The sequence below is a fragment of the Leptosomus discolor genome, chromosome 4 (genome assembly GCF_034619465.1).
Source record: "Leptosomus discolor isolate bLepDis1 chromosome 4, bLepDis1.hap2, whole genome shotgun sequence".
Taxonomy (NCBI): domain Eukaryota; kingdom Metazoa; phylum Chordata; class Aves; order Leptosomiformes; family Leptosomidae; genus Leptosomus; species Leptosomus discolor.
The window spans coordinates 24,669,776-24,691,488 of NC_141394.1; the positions used below are offsets into that span (position 1 = coordinate 24,669,776).

The 21,713-nt window shown below is 43.3% G+C and overlaps 1 protein-coding gene across 1 annotated transcript in view; it reads left to right on the forward strand.

Annotated features, from left to right (window-relative positions):
- The window catches only part of ELOVL6 (ELOVL fatty acid elongase 6), a 75,752-nt gene extending 69,039 nt beyond the window's left edge, over nt 1-6,713 (forward strand). The window contains exons 3-4 of the mRNA XM_086464425.1: nt 4,261-4,412; nt 6,289-6,713. Coding sequence (XP_086320551.1) covers nt 4,261-4,412; nt 6,289-6,713 — 577 coding nt within the window. The remainder of the gene's footprint in view (nt 1-4,260; nt 4,413-6,288) is intronic.
- Nucleotides 6,714-21,713: the final 15,000 nt, after the last annotated feature.

Genomic DNA, 21,713 nt, shown 5'->3' on the forward strand with positions numbered 1-21,713 from the left:
GTCCGTGGGCTCCCTGATGCTCTCTGCTGCTGCTGTGTACAGAGGATGGCATGATTTCAAAAATAAAGATACTCCACTTTTGACATGTAGCTTGTAGCTGACCTATTTTACATTCACCTTAGCTGTAGTCAAGACTTTTGTCCCCTTCAGTGCCATCTTTGCCTAGTTCTGCAGATACAGTTTGTGTGGTGTGTTTGGTTAAAGGTTTGGGTTTTTTTTAAGATGCAAACCAGAGGAGAGAATTTCCTTTCTGCAATTATCACAGCACTAAAATCCTTGAGGAAAAGTTGCTTTATTCTGTGCTGAAGTTTTGTTGGTTTTTTTTTAATGTGGAAGCCACATGCCCTGCTCAATTCTGCAGTGTTGATCTTGGACCTGGATGTCTAAAGGTGTCAGGAGCTAAGTGCAGTGATGGGTCTGCACAGAAAGCAGCCCTAGCAAAACTGGGCAGTGTCCTCCTCACTGCGAGGAGGAGCTGAGCCTGCTGCAGTGGCAGCTGGGGTTGAACTGAGTCTTGAGCTACCCGCTGCCCCCTCAGGCTTTTGAGAAACAAGTACTTCACGCCCTCCTGTGAGCAGGTGAGTAGGATGGAGGGAAGAGAAAACAGTGGTAGGCTTCATCCACTAACACCTGTTTTGTCTTCCCATCAGCTAGCTCCCCAGCCCTCAGTTTCCCTCCTTCTTAATGCTGCACCTAATCCTTGTATGGGATATGTTTTGAGGCCCTTGTTTGAAACCAAGTTTGTGAGGGAAAAGTATTAGTTTTCATTTACTCATGGATACATTTTGATTATATTATGAACAGTAAAATATCAATTGGGTATTTGTTAATCTGCCAGAGAAGTCACTGCCTGAAGGGAGGAGAATTTAGGACATCTTGAGTCTGAATAGATGAGAAAGCTGCGTTAGCTGGTGCAGTTTGTTTCTGATCAGTCTCTCTAGTTGCAAAAGGCTGTAATTGTACAGTAATCCACTGCTACCTTATTTCTAAAATCCCTGCAGATGATTCCCACCAAACAGACTGCTTTGGTAAGCAGTTCATTTCAATACCTCACAAAAGCTACAACAGAGAGCAGGGTGAGGACAAAATGAAGCAGAAGTGATTCACTGAGCAAGCAATGTCATCACTCTGCTGCACATCATTTCTTTGCAAGATACAAATATGTTGGTTGATCCTACCTTACAGAACAAACAAGATTAAGTGGCAGAGGCACAAAAAGCAGTCCTGGCTCTCTGGGTCCAAGGCACATTTGCAGCATATGCGTTAGATATTTTTCTGTCTCCAGTGGAGTGTGCTTGTTGGCCAGGTAGTGTTTTGGCATGCAGCACATCTCATAAACAGCTACCTGCTCATGGTGTCTGTTTAGGTAATTGAAACAGTTCCTTGCAGTTTGCCATCCTCCTTATTTATAAAGCCTTACCTTGTGAATTATACAAAAATGTAACTTGTTTTTTACTGATAAGAAAATTCAAATTAGTCTTATTCACACCACGTAGAGCAGTAGCTGGAGTGACTTCTTCTAGTCATGGAACTAGAGGACACCACCATGCTGCAAAATTATAGAAAATTAAGTGTGTGATTGTGAGTGTGTGTGTGTGCATGCACACTCCAAGGAGAGCTCTGCAGTAGTTGCTAGACAGAAAGAAAGGAAGAATTACATCATTATAATCTCAAGGACAGCAAAGTGAAACTGTAATCCTCACAGGGCAAATACTCTTTGGCTTTCTTATCAGTCCAGATTAAATCCCTGGGCATCCATACTCAATCACTTGCAGTTAAGTCAACATTTGCTTGTTGCTCAAGCACTCTTCTCATCTGAGTTTGTGTTCATGGCACAGAATTCTCCTTGATTTTAATAATGCATGATATTTTAGAAAAGCAATACAACTTCTGTACAAGGAAGGGCGTATTGCTTGCAGCTATTTGATTTCATAATTTAAATTTTCCTTTTTTTCCCCCATTTTAATGTCAGCACTGAGGTGCTGTACTGGGAGAACCAGCATATCATTAGATATTCTGCCTGATCTTCCTCCACCCATTTTTACCACCACCAGAAACACAAGAGCAAGCAGCAGCCTGCCCTGGCTAGCAGTGAGGAGTCCACTGCCTCGGGAAGTGATCAAATCACATCTCTGTCAGGATCTCCTCTCTTCTTGGGAAAGTGAAACACAGCTTCTGAGAAGAAAAAAAGGGCATGTGTTAAACGCCAGAGAGAAGGCACAGAACAATTTGCACCTCATTTCAAAATTCCTCCTGCAGGCTTTAGCACTCTCTGCCCAGTTAAAAGGACTAGTCCCTGAAAGACATGAGAAAAGCGTACTAAGAGTGCATTTTTGGGAGAGAACAACCCTACATGGAGAGGATGCACTGCAGGCTTCGATGCTGCTACGAATACTGCACTATGTCTTCTGCATGCAGGGGTGGATGTACATGAGAGACTGCAATGGCTGTCTTGCCTAAGCCTGGGAGTATGTGCATTGCTTTGGGCAGTGCTAATGGAAAACCCAGACTCAGTACACCTGTACCACAGCAGGATGTCTTTTACTTGCACATAGCACAAGAGGACTCATCTGGCAGTAAAACCGCTGAGCAAATACCACCATACAAATAGCAGATAATAATAGTAGCTTCTTAAATGCTTGCTGTTGTCTGAATTTCCTGATGGCACAGTGAAACCTCAGGCATCAAAATGTAATGGTGTGGGAGCCAGGATGTAACACTTCTCCACAGGCTTGACCTGGCTGTAGAGCCCCGTCTGTGATGCCTCTGACAGAGCCTGAAGAGCACCAAGCAGCATGGTACTCCACTTGGTTATGGAGTGCATGCAGTGGACAGGGGAGAGCAAGGTGTATTCCTCCTTAGTAGCAGGCAGGTTTGACTGGGTATATCAGTGCTGCAGATTTGGAAATGTACTTTGTGCAAAAAATATAAAAATTTATGTCAACAGGTTTTATGCTCAGCAGGTTTACTTGAACCGTCTAGTTTGACAGAGTGCCATAAGAACTGTCATAAACCTCGACTTTCGAGGCTGCCTTGGTGATTTTAAAACACATTTTGTAAAGGATACTTCAAAGACAAGGACAAGTAACAGAGGATCTATAGCTTCAGATGAACTGTTCCTTACTTCACACACTTTGCATAAATGGTAGCTTGCATTGCCCACATGTGTCTACACATCAGTTTTAGGTGGCTTGGTTTGCTTGCTGCCATGCGATAATCACAGAAGACACCAAGGTAGAGCAGGAGCTGGAAGACTGATGAGTAGGACAAGGTCACAAAGAAGTTAGAGGTGAGATAAGATGAAGCTGGGTAGAGGCACAGGGACATATGATGTAGGCATAACTCAAAAGGAGACTGGGTCTTTTTTTTGCTCCATTTTTCTCAAAGATGCTTGTTTCGTCCAGTCTTCGTCACAGCTTTTGAAGGGCCAACAAGCTACAAGGGTCGACAATGGGCAAGCATGTTCTTGCCGTAAAACAGTGAGGCAATTCCTTCTGCAGAGCTCATCAGTGCTGAGAAAGAAGCCTTTGTTCCTTATATCAGCTGGATGGGTTTTGTTATCTGAACCTATCCCCTCTGTAATTGCACTATTTAATGCCATTGCAAATCTCTTGTTTCTCATTTACAGAACACTGTCACTTTGAGGGTGAATTTGCTGTTTACGAGTGTTTAACTAGGCGATACCTCTGTTAGCAATGACCTGTTAAGAGATGAAGTATGAAGTCAGCACATGCACCAAAACGCCATCCCTGACTGAGACCCCCATCAAAATCTGTGTGCTCTGGGTTTGTCTGTGCTCAGAGCTCGTGTGGGTGTAACAAACGCAGGGAGAGACAAGATAAAACTCTAAGGAAATCAGAAGAGGGAATTGGTCCTGATTATGTTGATGACAGCTCTTTATCAACTAATTTCTTGTAGTCTTCCAGCCATCAGCGTCAAAACTCTGCATTGTCATTTTCAGCTGAAGTAGATGTCTCTCACTGCTCCTGAAAACTGAAGAATCGTTCCTGTAGTAATGAAATAAAAAACATTGACATTACCATTCCAGGCTTTCACTGGGGGATACAGCTGCAGTCCAGTTTACAAATCTGAGTTCAGAATAACTTCCTAGAAGCCAGAGTTGTTGCTCCAGCTTTAAGGCTGTCTCAAACTTCCTATTTTAGCATATAGATGGCCGTTTTCTCATAATGATTTGAAGTGATGGCATGTAGATTTCAAGTGTCCGCTCAACTTTCTTCATTTTCTCTTTTTGTTTTAAAGTATATTTGGTGCTGTTCGAACTGGTGCTTATATGCTGTACATTTTGATGACCAAAGGCCTGAAGCAGTCAGTGTGTGACCAGAGTTTTTACATTGGACCCGTCAGCAAATTCTGGGCATATGCATTTGTGCTAAGCAAAGCACCCGAACTAGGTGAGTACCCTCTCTCCCTTTCTCTGACTATGCATATTTAGAGCAGAAATGTCTCTGCAGGAAGCACAAGAAGAGTCTCAGTGCTGTCAAAATCTTGGTTTTAGTCTTAGAAAAACTGAGTAGACAAAACCAGTCCCAAACTCTGCATGTTGTAGTCTCTAGAGATTAAGTCCAGCTTGGCTGAAGTTAGAGCAGTGTGCAGTTGAATAAAACCATTCCCAGCCCAGGAATAAACTGCAGTGATTATACACAGCACGGCAGCCAAGAGGTAAGAGCAATCTAGTCCATACCTCTTCCTTAGCTACTCGTAGGCAAATACGAATAACGTAATCGGCAGTCACTCACTCCGTGGGTACAGAAGAGGAGGGTGGGCTACAGCAGCTGTGTCAGCAAGAAGCTTTGAGTCACATTCTGCCTCCATTCTGCAGCATTTATCCTTAAATACACATTTAGGCGTACAGTTATGAACAGTAACCTGCTTCCTCCCTAAACACTGAAAGCTGTGGCTGTCTGCTTCCTGCAAATGAAACCAATTTCCCATTAATATCCCTAGCTTTTGCAGTCCTGCTTCTTATAAAGTCCTGTCTCTCCAGCAGTTTTTTTGGTAAGGATACTTGTGATAAACAAGTCGAAACCAACTTAATAGCCAGTCTGCATGTGTTCCCATCCCATGGCTTATTAGTGTAGGGAAGGATTGTTTTAAGGGGAAGGAGGAGACAGCGATTTAGCAGCCCCCCTTTTTTCATTTCGGAGGGTGCCCTTACTAAACCTCAAAGGGCTGTGGCACTTGCTGTGTTCAGGTGTACAGCAAAAACAAGTGTTTACCTTTCAACAGAGAATTCGATTCAGCAAATTACAGGACAGCAATTCATCAGCAAAAAAAGACTGGAAAGAGACAGGCACCATTTGCCTTGCTGTGTCAGAATCCCTTGGTTTCCTGCTGCTTAAATTACTGCAAAACCACAGAAATTTAATTGTTAAAACTGGAAAACATCAGCTAGAACTGCACAGCAACACTAAATTGAACATATAATTACTTACTAAAATGTGAGTCAACATCTTGCAGCTAATGAAGTAAACAGTAGCATTACAGCTTATTACAGACCTTGTGCAGACAGTGCAGCTTTGGTTCCACCCATCACTAATATTCATTGTTTGGATTTCTTGGGATACATATACGTAGAAATAAGTCCCCAGATTCAAATCTCAGGGATCTTTTTGGAAATACTGCGTCTATAACAACAGAAAACATACATACATGTATCTGGTAGAGGTGCTCAGTGCAGTCATGAGAAGCAGAAGGAAGAAAAAAGCAGGAAAGAGGAATAAAATTTACTTTTCTACAATAGCAATATCAATTTGCAGAAAAGGACATGCATTTCAATAAGAACCAAACTTTTTTTCTAGAAGCATTTTTTTTCTGGCAATTACATACCTGTCAGTATTGTAGGTTGCATATGCAATATCTTTTTGCATAGTAACTCAAAAGGCTCTACTGAGTTTAAGTAGGTTCGGTTTGCAGGTAGGCATTTGAATAGGAGGACACTGTGCTGCTTCCCCTTCAGGTTTTCTGCTCTCTTTAAGCTGTATTTCTCTTCTAGTCACATTATATAATGGACAGTCTTGCAGAGATGATACATGCACATCCACCTACCTCACCTCAGGCTTAGATGGATTATGTTGGCAGCAAAGGACTATCAAGTAGAACTATGGAGTTTTCAAACAAGGGTTATCCACGCAAGAAAATGTGGATACATACTCCAGCAACAGCAAGGGAAGAGAGCACTGCAGTAATTATGGAATTGTTCGATATGTTTCTCATTTCCTCCCCTTGTTTTGTTTTTTTCTTTCTTTGTTTTTTTTTTTTTTGTTACAGGTGATACAATATTCATTATTCTTAGGAAACAGAAGCTCATCTTCTTACACTGGTACCATCACATTACTGTGTTACTTTATTCTTGGTATTCCTACAAGGACATGGTGGCTGGCGGTGGCTGGTTCATGACCATGAACTATGGAGTACACGCCGTTATGTACTCTTACTATGCCTTGCGGGCTGCTGGCTTCAGAGTCTCACGCAAGTTTGCCATGTTCATCACCTTGTCGCAGATCACTCAGATGTTGATCGGTTGCGTGATCAATTACCTGGTCTTCTCCTGGATGCAGCAGGGCCAGTGCCATTCCCACGTGCAGAACATCATCTGGTCCTCTCTCATGTACCTCAGCTACTTTGTGCTCTTCTGCCATTTTTTCTTTGAGGCCTACATCGGCAAAACCAGAAAAGAAAGGAAGGTTGACTAGTGGTAGAAACAAGAAGCCATAGCTCAGGGTCATCAAGAAAAACAAAATTACAAGAAAAGAAAATGGCACAAGGAAACACATATATGTATGGTGCAGCTAAAACTTGGCAGCTTAGGGAAAGTTAGCTTGGTTTAACCCAGTAAGTTTATGATCCTATCATGGTGAGGACTCACTGAATTCTACTTTATCTCAAAGGACTGCTGATGAAAGACAACTTCCTTCTTGTACCTGTCTGCTCTAGAAAAGAAAGGAGAAAAGAAAGAAGAGGAGAAAGGAAAGAAAAAAAAGGAAAGAAAAAAGAGAAGAAAAGACAAGAGAAAAGGAGTAGTGTTGAGGGAAAAAAAAAGTACATTAAATAAACAGTGTGTTTCCCCAGGGTGGAGGAGAGACTTCTATTTAAAAAATTTAAAAAAAAAAAAGTTTTTAAGTCCTTTCTAATAATTTTTCAGCGTTAAACTTGAACAAAACAAAGCAGAGAGGTGACAAAAAAATAAATCTGTCTATAACAGTAAGATTGCAAAATTAAAATCTTTTCCATAGAAAGTTGACACCTTTAGACAAAATGAAACCCAAAAGGACGTTTCCTGCATGGAAAGTGGCTGAACTCGACACTGTGGTCATGAATGGAAAAGAGAAGAGATTGATTTCTCCACTATCTACTCTGCCAGGGAGCAGATCTGGGACGCAGAGTCACCTCCCTCAGAAGGTGGAAGAGAGCAGTACTTTTACAAGAGTTTAATGTGAAAAGATGCACTGTTGCAATACATATCTCAGAGAGTGCATTTTCCAAGTGCATTTTTCAGTTAAAGGCAAGGAATTTCTGCAGCAGGATGTCATAGAGGGTTAAATCAATCAATATTTGCTAAATTACCAGGGACTAATAGCAGAGGGATGTTCAGGAAGGAGAGGGAGAAGACTCCCCTCACGCGATTTTTTAGGAATTATGCATTAATCAATTTAACCCGCAGCGACACTGAATTAAATGGGGAAAATTGGAAGAAATCCTAGTTAGCGAGAAGAGAGTGATATATCTGCCCACGGTTTTCAGGACAGAGCCCTGTGGTACACTACAGATTCTGTATTTTTGTGGACACAAGGGTACCTGGCTGGGTGGGAAGAGGTGGCAGAACTGTGCAACATTGGGTAACACTGTGCTTCTGCATCTGCCTCCTGGGCAATGCAAAGATGTTCAAAGTGCCCTCCTCTGGTCATGTGGAGATACTACTACAAAACATACTTGGAATAGGTTTTTCTTGAGATCTGTATAGAAAAAATCAGTCTAAACGGAGTAATTTTGCTGCAACAGCTTAACTCTAAAGTCCAGAGAGAATTATCCTTCATTAAATATATATCCCTCTCTCTGCAGAATCTGTACTGTAACATCAGACTGACCACTTAAGAAGACACTCTTTCTTCTCTGAAGTCAGCTACAGATATAAGGAGAAACGTATTTCACTCTGAACCTTAGAGAGTTAGTTGAGAACAGCCATATTTTTTCAAAGACAAGTAGATTGCATTATCTGTGATATTCCAGTCCTTATGAAGCCAAATAAAATGTGTAAAAGTTCCTAGTATTTCAAAGACGCAAGTATGTAAACTTGATGTTAAATGTGTTAATGTAGTATTCTAAATTGTATCAGTTAGGTAGTTTAACTAAACAATTAGAAGAACTAGATCAACAAAATAGGGACTGCTGTTCTGCATAGGATATACACACACCTATTACTACACCCATATACACATTCTGTGAATTGTCAACAAGAAAAAAAAAAGCCCAGTGGCAGAGAATCACGTTTCCTGGCTAATGCAAAAGATTGTCATTATCTTTCTTGCTTTAATTTGAGATTGTACAGTACAAAGCAGTTTTTTTAAATTATGATTTTTAGCTTTAATTGTGCTGTCATTCATGAAACAGAGCTGCTTTAGTGTCCTGTTAAGAGATGACAAGGGCTTTCGGTGTCTCATTATATACAAAAGAAAATCAAATAAAGTTACGTTCCATGTTATGTGAATGGTCTTACAAATCAAAAAGCCTTTGCAGGCTAAAATCATAAGCAGAAAATGAGTTTACATTTGTGTTATTTAAGTTATTGATGTGCTGACTTTATTTTTTATGGTACACAACAAATAGCAAAATGTGATACGCAGTAATGAAGCTATGATATTCATTAATAGGACTACTGTATATGTGGAAATATTAGACAAAAGCACTTAAATGTGTAAACCATTTTGTTATACAGCTTGGGAGTAGATAATTATAATGCTGAATAAGCCTTTTTCCTCATGCTTAATTTTGCCCTGGCTAAGAAGCAGGTTAAGAGAGTGGAAAAGGCAAAATTAGTCTTCTGCAATTAGATGAGAAGCATTGGTAGAAGCCCACCATCGTGCCATTTAGACCCTCAGTCCTGTGTGTCTTAGGTGTCTCAAATAAAGCAAGGGGGTGTGGAAGTGGTCCAGCTGGGGCTGAAGCTGGAGCAGAAATCTAGGACCCTGTGAAGTCAGTGGTGGCTTTGCTCTGCCTTGAAGAGAGCCGGTGTGTCTGACTGCCTTTTGTCTGAGGGGAAGGAACCACACACATCTCGTGCTAATTTGAGGCTTATGGATAATGACTTAAAAGCCTCATAAACTTTATCAATAAGAATAAAGTATTGAGCACAGCAAGGCAAGGACTCGCAGCCTAAGTGTAACACAGGCAGAAAACAGGGTGGGTTGCAAACAACCTACAATGTTTCATGCACTGTTTTCCTTAATTGTATAACAGAAAAAACCCACACTTGTGGATACTGGATGGCAATGCTGGCAATGCCAACACTGACTTCAGTGGAGCAAGGATTTCACCCACTCTTACCCCATCCTCGCAAAGCCCTCACAGGTACCTCTGTGCTGTTCCCAGCGCCTGCTCCCCACTGTGCCCACCAGCTGGGGCTGGGCGGGCGAGGGCCACCTCCCTTACTGCCTGGGAAGTGGCTCCAGTGCAGGAACCAGCTCGAGCGACCTCCTTAAACCGCAGTGCAGGTGTACCCCTGGCATGCAGGGGGAACTCGGCGCTGAATTCAGTGGGCATCCTGGCCGGTGACTAGGCTGCAGGCAAGCATATGTGTAGGGAACCAGCAGCAGGATCAGGCATGTAAGGAACAGTGGTAAATTAGGGTATGTTTATCGTCACACTGGAAACTGGCTGTCACGCTGCCATTTGGTTCAGTAGGTGGCACATCACATGTGTGTTTACACAGGTCCTATGGTCCTGCTACACCATTGGGCTTTTCCTCTGAGGTTTTCCACTGGAGTCAAATGTGGTAGCTGGCATTAAAGAAATTGAGGATAAGATCAAAACCAACATACACTGGTTTTCTTACTTTTTATTTTTGTTCCTAAAACATCCACAATGATATTTAGACATCACATTTATCCCACTCACCTATACTTAAACACTGAGCCAGGCAACCCTAATGTAATGACACCTCAACAATACTCCAGCTGTTCCAGCCTACAAGCCACAAGATATAAACACAGCTATTTGTGTCCTATTTATTTCCCCTGGTTTGAGCCTCGGGGTCACACTTTCGATTTCTGTCCACTTACCAGAATTCTTTTTTTTTTCCTAATTATTTTAAATAAAGATGTAGTTATGTTGCATTCAAACATGCCATGCGAAACTCAAAATTTATATAAATTACCAAGCATTATGGACCTGTGACAGCCACCACAGATGCTGGAAATGCTGTTACGGGATTCACTACTAAAGTCAGGAAAGTTACGCTGGTGACGAGGTCAGTCTGCCGGGGTCAAAGTCTGTGTTTTATGTTTTGATGCGTTGATCCAATGTACTGAAATAAAACCAGAAGTTTGGTATGGATTTACGCCTAGGCAGCTGCAAACAGATTTTGGCTTTTCCTGAACACTACTTCTGTGCAGGAAATCCTTTAAGGAAAACACTTTCAACCAGTTAGTGGAAGAACAAAAACTTGGGTGATTATGCAGCCTTTTTGAGCTGTGCCTGTGATGAGAAGGAAACTCCTCGTGCTTACAGACCTTCTGTCACTCAGAGTCACAAATGATTTATGTCTGGGCTCACTGATAACATCCAGCTAAGAGCACCTGGCTCCAAAAGAGACCTCTCACCAGAATCTCACAGTAAACTAATACAAGTTTTTACTTACAAGATGAGGGCCAAAGTGTGCAAAAGGAATCACTTGAAAGAGCCAAGTTGGGTAGTAAGAACAAAGTATTGAGCACAAGTTGCAGGAGAGACAAAGAGGGAGAAGACTTATTCCATATTCCAGGAGAAAGTATTTTCAGGCCAAACGCCCACTCTGTCCCAAGATGAGGAAAGGCAAAGCGGGAGGCCGGTGGACTGCCTAGTGCCAGGCACCCAGGATGGGGTGGCTGGTGGAATAAGGCTTGCGTGAAGGGGTCCCTCCTGCAGAGGTTAATTACGCAGTTGCTCCCTGAGTGCAAGTGTGGGTCTGTGGATTTGTTTGGAGGAACAGCTGTGGTCCAACAACTCATGAACCTCAAGGCCTGGGTGTATTTAATTTTTGTCTCCTGAAAATAAAAACCTGGGACGTTTTAGTTGACAGCAATGGTACCTCAGGCATCAATATTCAGGTGGTTTTCAGTCAACAAAGAGCATAAGACCAATTATTGTGACCATGAAACAGCAGCCTTTGTAAGGACTGCCAGATACAACAGTGCAGTGATATCTCTAGTAGTTGTCGTCTACCCTGTACTTCAGAACCAGTAACAGAAGTCTAACATGTTTGTATACAAATCATAAATACAGACGTACTTCAAGTAATAAAAATGGCTTTGATCAAGGAGGAAATCAAAGCACATTGCAGACCATACCGCCTAAGTTCAGGCCTTGGTCCAATGCCTACTGAAAGTGGGATTGTTGGTGAGATGTCCAGTGACGTCAGTGAGCTTTGCTTTGGCCTGCTGCAGCCCAGTAGCAGAGGGTGAGCGAAGACCTAAGTCCCCTTGTTTACTTAGTTGTGACATGTACCACTCGGGGCGTCGCTTAGGCTCTGACATGGGTCTTCAGTCATATTTTCCAGTCTAGCGTCAATGAGCCCTCTAAAAGGGAAGAATTACAACTCAGAATTGTTGCTGGGTTTCTACTGGTTTATTTCAATACATCTTCCATTCTATTTATTTTATTAAAAGCAAGCTAAAGGACAAGTGCCTGGTCCTGCTGTCGTAAATGCCTCATTGTGGTCAGTGCAGCTATACATGGGCACAGAAACCTTTTGCCTACAGGGCTAAAGGCAGGATCAGTGCCTTGTTACAGACTTAATTTCTAGCAGAGCGAACACCACAGGGTAGGATTTGATTTCTTAAATTAAACCAACTGTACCAACACAAATAAGATCGGATCTGCACAAGAACTCAAAAGCTAAGGGGAACCAGGGCCCTCCCCAGTACATCATAAAGCTCAATAAAATGCTGCATGAAGTGGGGTTAGAGTGTATTTCCCAATGGGTATAAAATAATACTCGCCTGAAACAGTGACCTTCCTGAGAAGTCTCACTTCTGTCCAGCCCTGGACAGCTTCAAACAGGCCTGTCTGCTGAAAAAACACAGCTCTGATTGACTTATCTGCTTTCTCAAAAGAGCCACTACATGCTTTAGGCTTTTTGGAGCCTTAAAGCTCAAGCTAGATTTATATTCAGAAAGAAACAACCTTAAATATGTGTACAATAACTAGGAGAGAATAGTATGAGAAATATCTTTATTTTACCATTTTCAAATGGCTATTTCACTACATAAAAGGAAGTTTTTATTTTTATTTTTGGGGGTATATTGATATTCCAAATAAAATTTTAACTTTTGGTTCAAAAGAAAATCTGTCTCTGTGTTTTATTAATCTGTAATGTCCATTTTGATCTCTATATTGCCAGCAAGTCCAGCTCTTGAAAAAGAGAAGCAGTTATCCAGCTATGAGACCACAGCATGGCTACTCTGTCTTTCACTTCCCAACAAATCTCTTCTCAAGTTTATATTTTTGTCCCCCACATAAAAGCATTGTATGTTGTTTTCTTTGTTTGTGTGTGTGCACGTGCGTCTGTATGATATGAGCACATATTGTACAGATGATCAGTTCTTGAATGTCCTGTTTCTACATGCTTACACTTTGGAAATCCTAATCTCTGCTCCATTGGTAAGAAACAAAATCCCTGTCCATCATGATACCTTCTAAGCAGGGGCACCGTGCAGATACAGGAGCACTCGCCAGCGAGCCTAGCTGGCACTGTCATACAGCTCCTGATGGCACTGTCTGCTCTGTAACTTTTCTGCACCAGACATACCCAAAACATCACTTTTACCCATCCCTCTGCCTGCAGCACAACTCACGCAGACAGGCACCCATGCTAAATGATGGGCATTGCCATCCCTGCTCTGCACAGCAAGAGCATTTAATGGCTTGTTTTGCTCTTTTAGTATTTTGTATTTAAACCAAAGCAGCCTATAATGAAAATAAAAGCTTTGTTGTACCATATACAAAAATCAATAAGGTTACTTGCATCTGTCGCAGGACTAACCAAAGACTGAGGCAGGACCCAAAGTGTAAATGTTTGGCCTGTGGCATATTCCTGCTGAAAACACACCACTTTCCCCCTGGAAAGGTTTCCAGCCCTACAACAGTTTTCTGAGCAAAGCAGCATGAGCTGGAGGTAGAGGGAGGAGGGTAAAGCAGAGTGGGAAGCTCATGATGGGCACGCATGGGGCTTTGAGAGACCCTTATGACCTTCCTGAGGACTAGTTTGGGAACCAGCCCAAGGAGCAGCCTGGAAGTGGAGCAGCAAAAAGAGGGAATTGGATGTATGGACCAGGAAGTGCTGCCTACTGTCTTCAATATTATCACAGGGAGAGTGGAAGAGCAAATGTAGCAAAGCAGAGGGGGATTTCCAAGACAGGTGCAGCTCTGCTGTTGGGAAAAACTCTAACAATAACAGGAGAAAAAAAAAAAACAGGATGTGGGCAGTATAGGATTGTTTCAGGCTTATGGCAGAAACTACATTTCCTTTGCTTCACTACCCACCTCTCTATGCTTCTGACAGCTACCTGTGACCGAGGCTGGATTACAGCTGTATTTGAGGTAGGAGCAGAGATGAAGCATATAAATCCTTCTTTTATTAAGATTCTGTGGAAAGCAAAAGAGTACAGGTTTTGTGGATGTACTACAGACTCTGCCAGTACCTTTGGCAAGGCTATGGGTAGGGAGGATCATCCTTTATACCCCAAGCAGAAATCGGCTTCTGTCAAGCTGCCATGACGTGCAATGACCTTGCTCTGAAGGTCGCCAGCAGAATCAGTCATCCTGACATCCACCAAACGTGAGCTGCCACTTACCCAGAAAGGTGATGCTGGCACAAAAGAAATTGCACCGTGCTTGTCCTTTAGCACTGCATGGCCAGGCAGGTATCCATCACCACGTGGCTCTAGCAGCACTCTGTTTGTTGCCACCCCAGCAAGAAGAAACATTTTCTGACCTGGAGCAGACACCAGGCACAAATGACCAAAGCTGACCCCATGCAGGAGCCCAGTCACAATGGAGGGGAGCTGTGGGGCCATAACTGTCACTCTTCTGCCCACTTGTCCAGGAGCACAAGTACAGCACAGCCTTTACCTTCAGCTACGCTTTGTCCCTCATGCATAGCCATTGCCTCAAAGACAAAACTGAAGTGTTTCACAAAGCTGACCTGCTGAAAATGAGCCATGTGGCTTCTTGTGTATTTTACATCTAACTCAGCTAAGCAAAAAAAATGGTAGTAGGTGAAATTACAATAAAGGAAAAGTAATAGCAAATACCGATTCTGGAATGTGTTACATAGAATAATTTATTTTTGCTAAAAGAACCTTAAAGGTCACACATAAAGGATTTTTTTGGGTCAGTACATTCCTAGAAATACCAGGGATCCTAGGTTTAGTCAGTACAATGCTGGCACTTACACCCAAATGGTGGCACTGGAACCGCTCAGAGTGTTTAAATCCTTTTTCCCAAGTATTCATTAGACAGACAGCTAAACACAGTTAACAAAGACTTTGCTGTTCACCTCTTCTGCTTTCTCACTAAAACTTTTTGTTCAACATGGCTTTATCTATATAAGATAAACTGAGCACACATAGGCTGATGACCATTCAGGGTATCTGTCTGTGAGATAGGTAAGGTCACAGCTGCTTGAGGGAATGCTGTTTGCTTGGGAACATTTTTTCTGTTGTGTAACAAACTAGGTCTAGGGAGACAAAAGCAGTTCAGGTCTGTTGTCACTTAAGAGGGTTATGCATTTCATGAATGCAACTCTGTGCTGTTTCAGAGTTTAATTCATGACCACTGACGCTTGTAGAATTTTAGGCTGGAAGGACGTTACATCACTTCAAGCATAGCTCATGTAACTGTTGCTTCAGGTAGAGCTTTTGCAAACACCAAGTAAACATCATCTCGTTTGCCCCACATCTGGCAACCAGCGTGATGCAAGCGTGGGGCCTGGAGCCACATGCAAAAGCTAGAGAGAGTGCGTCTGCAGGAGATGTGCTGGGCCTAGCATCCTGCAGTTACGAGAAATACCCATCCCAGGGGGTCCCTGGCCCCATCTATGGGCAGCTACTCCCCCACAGAAGGAGACGTGGGTGCTCCCAGGGAGCCTGGAGAAGATCTAGCCACCCTTGACCAGTGGGCTGATCACGAGGTGCAGTCTTGGGGGCTGCTCTTGGTGGGACTTTTGCCCTTTGGCCCTCCCCATGCAGCTGGTTTTTTAGATTGGCAGAAGAGGACCTTGACCCACCCATGTAGAGTGACTGTAGCTGTTAGATGGAATCTGAGTGTGTGGCTGCTGATGCTGGTAGTATGTCGAGGATGGTACAGATGGTCATGTTCTTCACAGGGCTTATTTAAAACAGAAAAGGAGGGTATGTACAGGCAGCTTGGCTTCTTGGAAATACCTGCTGGTTTTAGCTGATGGGGCATTCAAGAGAAAACCGGGAAAATGACACAGACTCCAGCCTAAGGTCATTGTTCTATCCGAGTTCCTCCATGAACTCCCACCCCACTTTCCACCACTGTAGCCAGCCTTGTCAGTATAAAACCATCCAGTGCGATACATCTTGTGGGACAGGAGAAAAATTTGTGTGAGTTAAACAGTTTTAAGTAAAACTGTACCCAGGGAACAAACTTCCAGAATATTTGCTCCTATGCAATACACGTCTCTTCAAGAGGACACCTTTGAGCTGGTATTTTCTCTGCTTCATCCTAGGCTTGTTTGAATTAAATCAGGCAAAACCTGTTTTTTCAAGCAAAAGAAGAATACAAGAAACGAGATGTGGCAGTTGGCCAGGATCATTGCATGCGGTGTATCAAGTTGGTGGCTTGTATGGATTTGCATGCAGAGTCTGGGAACACAGAGGCTTGCTCAGTGTGAGTGGATCAGATAGAAATACACAGCAGACAAATACCAAGGACTCACACAGCCTTGGCACTGGATTGCTTCCCTGCAGCTTTGACCTTCCTTTGCTAAATTGCTCATCCCTGCTGTTGTAGGAGGTGGTGGGCAACATGCAGTAGCAGCACCCAGGGGCTGCTCGCCTCTTGTGCTGCCTTGACAAAACTTTATTTGCCCCCTGCTGTGCAGCCTCAAGGTGTGGCCCCTCGCTGTGCACCGGTGAGTGAGGCAAAGGGCTTTGCTTTGAGCAGAAGAAATGATTGATTTGTATCAGTGAAGAAGGTGGCTGCTGTGTTAAAGCTGCGTACCCTCCCAGAGAGCAGCAGGAGTGCTGGTGGCAGGTCCTGCGCGCCGTCTGGGGCTGCTAGGGGCTCCAAGCCACGCGCATAAAACGGCACGGCTCAGAGAAAGAAAGTTTGGCAAAGAAATACTGCACGGGAGCCTCAGAAACAAAGAGATCTCTGTCTCCTAGTGTCATACAACACCACCATAGGGAGGATCTAGCGAGGGAGCCATCAAAGACTGGGCAAGCAAAAAGCTCCTTTCCCTTCCACCTCCCTCAGCAGAGCAATGCTAATGAGCCTGAGGGTCTTGCTCCAGCGCCGCCTGCACGTCCCGGGAAGGCTGAGCAGGGCCTGTGCCAGGCTCTCCAGCTGCCCCGGGGGGGGCTGCTGGCACTCATCGCTCCTCGACGGGAGAGGTTTGCCATCTTTTAAAGGAGTTGAACTTCAGCTGTGCACAGCTTCAGTAAGTCCAAGCTGTATGAGGGTCTCTAGGAGAATTTTCTTTTTTTTCACTTTCTCATCCTCCTCAACGACCGCACGAGGCACCAGGAGCTAACTTTACTGCCCAAATTCTGTAGAAATCTAGAAAACGCATCAAAAGTATGTGCACATTTATACATAAAACACCAATATTTTAACTACAAGGGCCTCATAGGTGAATATTTGATGTATAGAAGTTCTTGGAGTTATTTTCTTAAAAGGTAGCAACCGAGTTTGTTCTTAAATCAGGAGATTTTTAAAGGAACATATAACTCAGTTTGAATGACAGCTCACTGCTTGAAAGTATCCTATGCAAACTTTGAATTTGCAGTGGTGGAAGCAGAGGAGTGGAATGGTGACCAAAGTATAAAGTAAACGGAATACAGTTTTGTTCCTGATGCTGCCTTCAAAAAGGGCTTGTAGGACTCTGTATGCAGCATGCACTTCCCACTCCTCCATTAATTCACTCTCCCGGTGGGAAAGGTCTCAATATTCAAAAACCCACAGCGCCGATCAGCTGCCTGCGGAGTGAAGTGGGTTCATCAGACATCGACAACTTGGTTATTTTGCAGCTATCCCTTTTTCTTTTTTAAAGCTCAACAATAATGGCAGATTAAAGGAGAAAGCCCAGCCTATTGTTTCAAGTAAATTGTTCTTCACTCCTACTCAAACTTAATGCTACAGTATGGCAGACACTCCAGGTTTAAGAACTGTACTGTATGTATGCAGACCTTCCTTTGTAAACTCTTATCCAGTATAATTCTACACACAGCCTCCCATTCCTGAGTCATCCCCTGCTGAAGAGGAGTGAAGCACACAGGTTACATCTGGTTTTGCGTCTATTACTTTGAGCAAATGCTTATCCCAGTGTAATTCTTCTATAACACGCTGACAGATATAAAAAAAGGGGAAAAGGAGGAAAGGAAATGAGCTGTTTTTCCAGATGATGCCTGATGAAATAGTAAAAGGGTCACCTGAATTTGTTTCATGTGTCTGAGGAGATGCAGGAGTGAAGGTTACTCACAGTCACTTTGTTGCCACAGGGGTTCTGAAATGGGGCATCCATGTCTTCAAAGGAGGTGCCTGGACTGCCAAAGGCCCGGCAGGCTGGGCACTTGTATCCTGTCTGCTATGAGAAAATGTGAGACATGCTCTGAGGCATGTCCCCAAACAAAACACAGAAATGAGAGTACTAAGAACAACTAGCAAACACTTTGCACATGCAGTAGCCTGCAGAGCTGTGACGGTGGCATTGCAATGTACTGAACTTACCCAACTCTGGATGTAGGATTATTTATATCCATTGCTTAATGACTGTGACTGCTTGCTGAGATGCGTGTGACTGCTTATAACTTGTCAGTTGTGACCCTGCTGTTAGCCACAGTGTGTTTGTTAATAGATTTTTTTTTTTTCCCCTCCTGATAACACTGGGCTCAAACGTAGTTACTGATGAGCTTTCAACGTGAGGGCCCCATTTATATCAAAGTACCAAACCCAGTTATCGTTACCCTCAAAACCATCGTTACTTCGACAGGTTAAGCTTTTCAGACCTTCTAGTATTTAATGAAATTGCCTAGGTAAGACAGACACCATCGGGGTAAGACAGTTGTTGTAATTCTATGGGTCTCCAGAGCTTAAACTGGTTATTGAACATTTCCCTCAAAGTTCTGCTCAGGTATCTACAAGCTACCTCTTTATTTCATTATTTGTTACTCCTTTTGTTGGCATGCTCCATTTAAATGCCTTTCCCGGGTTCCAAAAAGTAAGATAATATTATCTACTGACACGTAATTCTTTACAGGAGCTGCAAGCGTGAAACTTCCAGCCCTGCTTGCTGTTTGGTTGAACTATTCCAAGTCACACTCCCCTGTACCTACTGACAGCCATGGCAGCAGTCATAAATTGTGCAAGAGTAGTACAAATAGTCCTTCTTGAATTCATAGAAACTGTTTATACTGTTGAGTAATATATACCTTATAGGGATTATAACTCTGTAGAGGGAGGAATAGTTAGAATAACAGACTCAAGTTAAACTATAAAACTTCAACTTTAGAAAGTAGCATTCATTAAAGAGTGACTCATCATTTCTTTCTTTAAGCATCTTCTACAGTTGCAGCTTGAGACAAGTACTGTTATAACTATTATTAAGTGTGAAAGCTTCCAAAGCCAATATAAAGAAAGATCCAGACAAAAATATTTTGGTATTTTAAGTAAAGCTAGTTTCTCCATTGGTCATGTAAATGAATGGGAGCCAACGTTTTTCTTAAAAAAAGGTATTTATTTCACCAGCAGGATTTATTTATGAATCCTAACTTTGGAGTAGCTGTTGCATCAGCACTTCTTAAACTTGTTTTCAAAGACACAAAATTAAAATCTTGATGTCATAATCAGAGTAGTACATAATTGTAGGATTTGTGGGACCTACTCTCTAAGCATGAATCCTCTTCTAACAAAGTTGTTGACACTTACTACTAACTCATGTTTCACTTGAACATGGCTGTTCTCGCTCAGCCTAACAGCTCTCCATTTGGCAGCCAGTAGAAGACGTGCACAAGAAATGCCTCGAAGAACCTCTCCTGGTTTATGAGAGACCATACTGGTATTACCAGTCTCTGCTTTGCAGCGCAAAATTACCACAGATGCAGGCTTTCTACTGACCTGCCTTTCTCTATTCCTTCCAGTCCTTCCAAAAATGGGATTTGAGAGGCAAAGGTACTGGCTATGTGGCAATCTGCATGTTCATGTGCTGAGCAAAAGGTAGCATGAGCTCCGCAATGGCCTGCAATCCTACATCTGGATTGCACCTGGCTGATCAGTGACTGTTGCTCTTCACAAGTTCCTTCTCTCCAGGGATGGTATTTTGGGGAATGAGGGGGTACTTCACTTCCTTCTGTCAGCTGGACCTGGAAACCATAAGAGCATTTTTTCCCCCTGAAATACCTCTGGAATCTGCCATTTTGGGAAAGATACTTCACAGCTTTCATCAGAAGCTTGGATCCTAAGCTACTAGGTTTTCAGCTTTCTTGAACTTTAAGGGAAGCTTAGTTTTGTTCTTGTGCTCTTTTCATTCCTCCAGCACCAAGATTTAAAGGAAGCTTTGAAAAAACTATCTTTGTTTAAGATTGAAGGAAAACCAGTATGTATTTCTGCTTGGGAGAAAATTTATTCCCATGGGAAAGGCCATCAGCTAGCTGCTAGGATTTCCTTGCCAAAAGAGAGCATGAGTGGTTGAGGAGCTAGCAAGTTGGGTAACAGGCCTGTTGACAAAGGTGCTTACTTCAGACACAAAGTGTGTGGAAGAAGTTGGGCTCCAAGGCTCTTTTTCTGAGACACTTTCCAACGGAGAAATACCATGCCCTTCCCAGCGTCAGCTTCCTTTTTACCACAAGGTGTGAAGGTGGAGCCTCAGTGCCAGCCTCCCGTCCCCTGCCAGCAGCAGAGGGATGAGCAGGTCAGCACGAATACATGCCTTGGCGTTTGAAAAGCCTTGTGTCTCGCTGCCGAGGCACTGTGTGCCGGAGGACCGTCCATTGGATGCGAGCAGAGCCTGTGTTGTGGAGTGCCTGAGCAAAGAGGAGCAGCAGCAGGAGCAGCAGCCGGGCAGCTCTTAGCAGTTTCAGCAGCCGGTACTTTTTCTTCCTAGAAATAGATTTTGTTACTAAACACGTGGCTAAAAGCAGAGGGCACCGATCCTAAAATCACAGTGTGCCTAGAGTTTTGCTTTTGCAGCTCAGGAGGAGAGGAAGCAAGCGCTCCAGCCAAACTCCCAAGGTAGTTATTTTGGAGGAGCTGAGAGGCCGGGAGGCCCCGGGGGCTGCTACAGGGAGAAGTTAATCGCTTGGGCAGGCCAGCCTGCAAGAGGAGACCAAGCAAGCCAGTGCACAAGCCTCTGGAGTAGGTATCAAAAGGGCTTTAATTTGCCTGCCCTGATGTCATTTCATATTCTGTCTCATGATAACAGCTACAGGACAGAGGAAGCAATACTTCCTTGGGCTCTGGAAAGGGATTGTCGTATGTTTGCATTTGTACAAGCTTTCAAGTATGTAAAGGGTTATTCATGTGGAAAGTTAGCCCTGATGGAAGGAAACACGTAGATACTCAACGGGGACGCTGCAGAGAGGAAGGAGTGGTTTCTCTTATACATTCCTTTTCTTCCTTCACACATAAGCTTATTTGAGGATTTCTGGACAGAATTTGAAGGAAAGAAAAAGAAGCAAGTTTCCATCAGGAGCATTGTGTTATAATGAACCTGAACTGTGGAGGGTGTGTATGAGGTGTAATTCTGAGCATGCTTCCACCATGCAGCATGGCACTCTCTATGCATGAACAAAGCCTACAGTTAGATAATGTGCTAAAACTGTGAGAGAAAATGACTGGGAGAGTACCTGACTGCTAAAAGCTGCATAGCTTCCAGAGGAAAAATGTCTGTTCGACAGCCTCTCAGGCAGTCTAATAAGGGGAAAACCCACCCATTCCTAAAAGTTCCTGCTTTCTAGACAAGAGAGCTGAAATCAGGTGGGAGCTAGGAAGTGACTGCAAATGAGTGAATAACAAGTACATGTGCCAACACATGCACCATCAGAAGAAAGCAAATGTCTCTGTGGCTTTTTTTTATAACCCAGGTACGTGGCCCTTAAGAGGAGGGCGGCAGACATTTTGAGAGGGAAGGAATCTTTATTTTACCTTGCTGTGGGGATTAAAAATGAAAACCAATGGATGCTGTGTGCTGCAGTTCTGCACGCCTCCCTTACGTTGTCTGCTGGGCAGTGCAGGGTGGGCAGCTGGCGGCTGCAAAG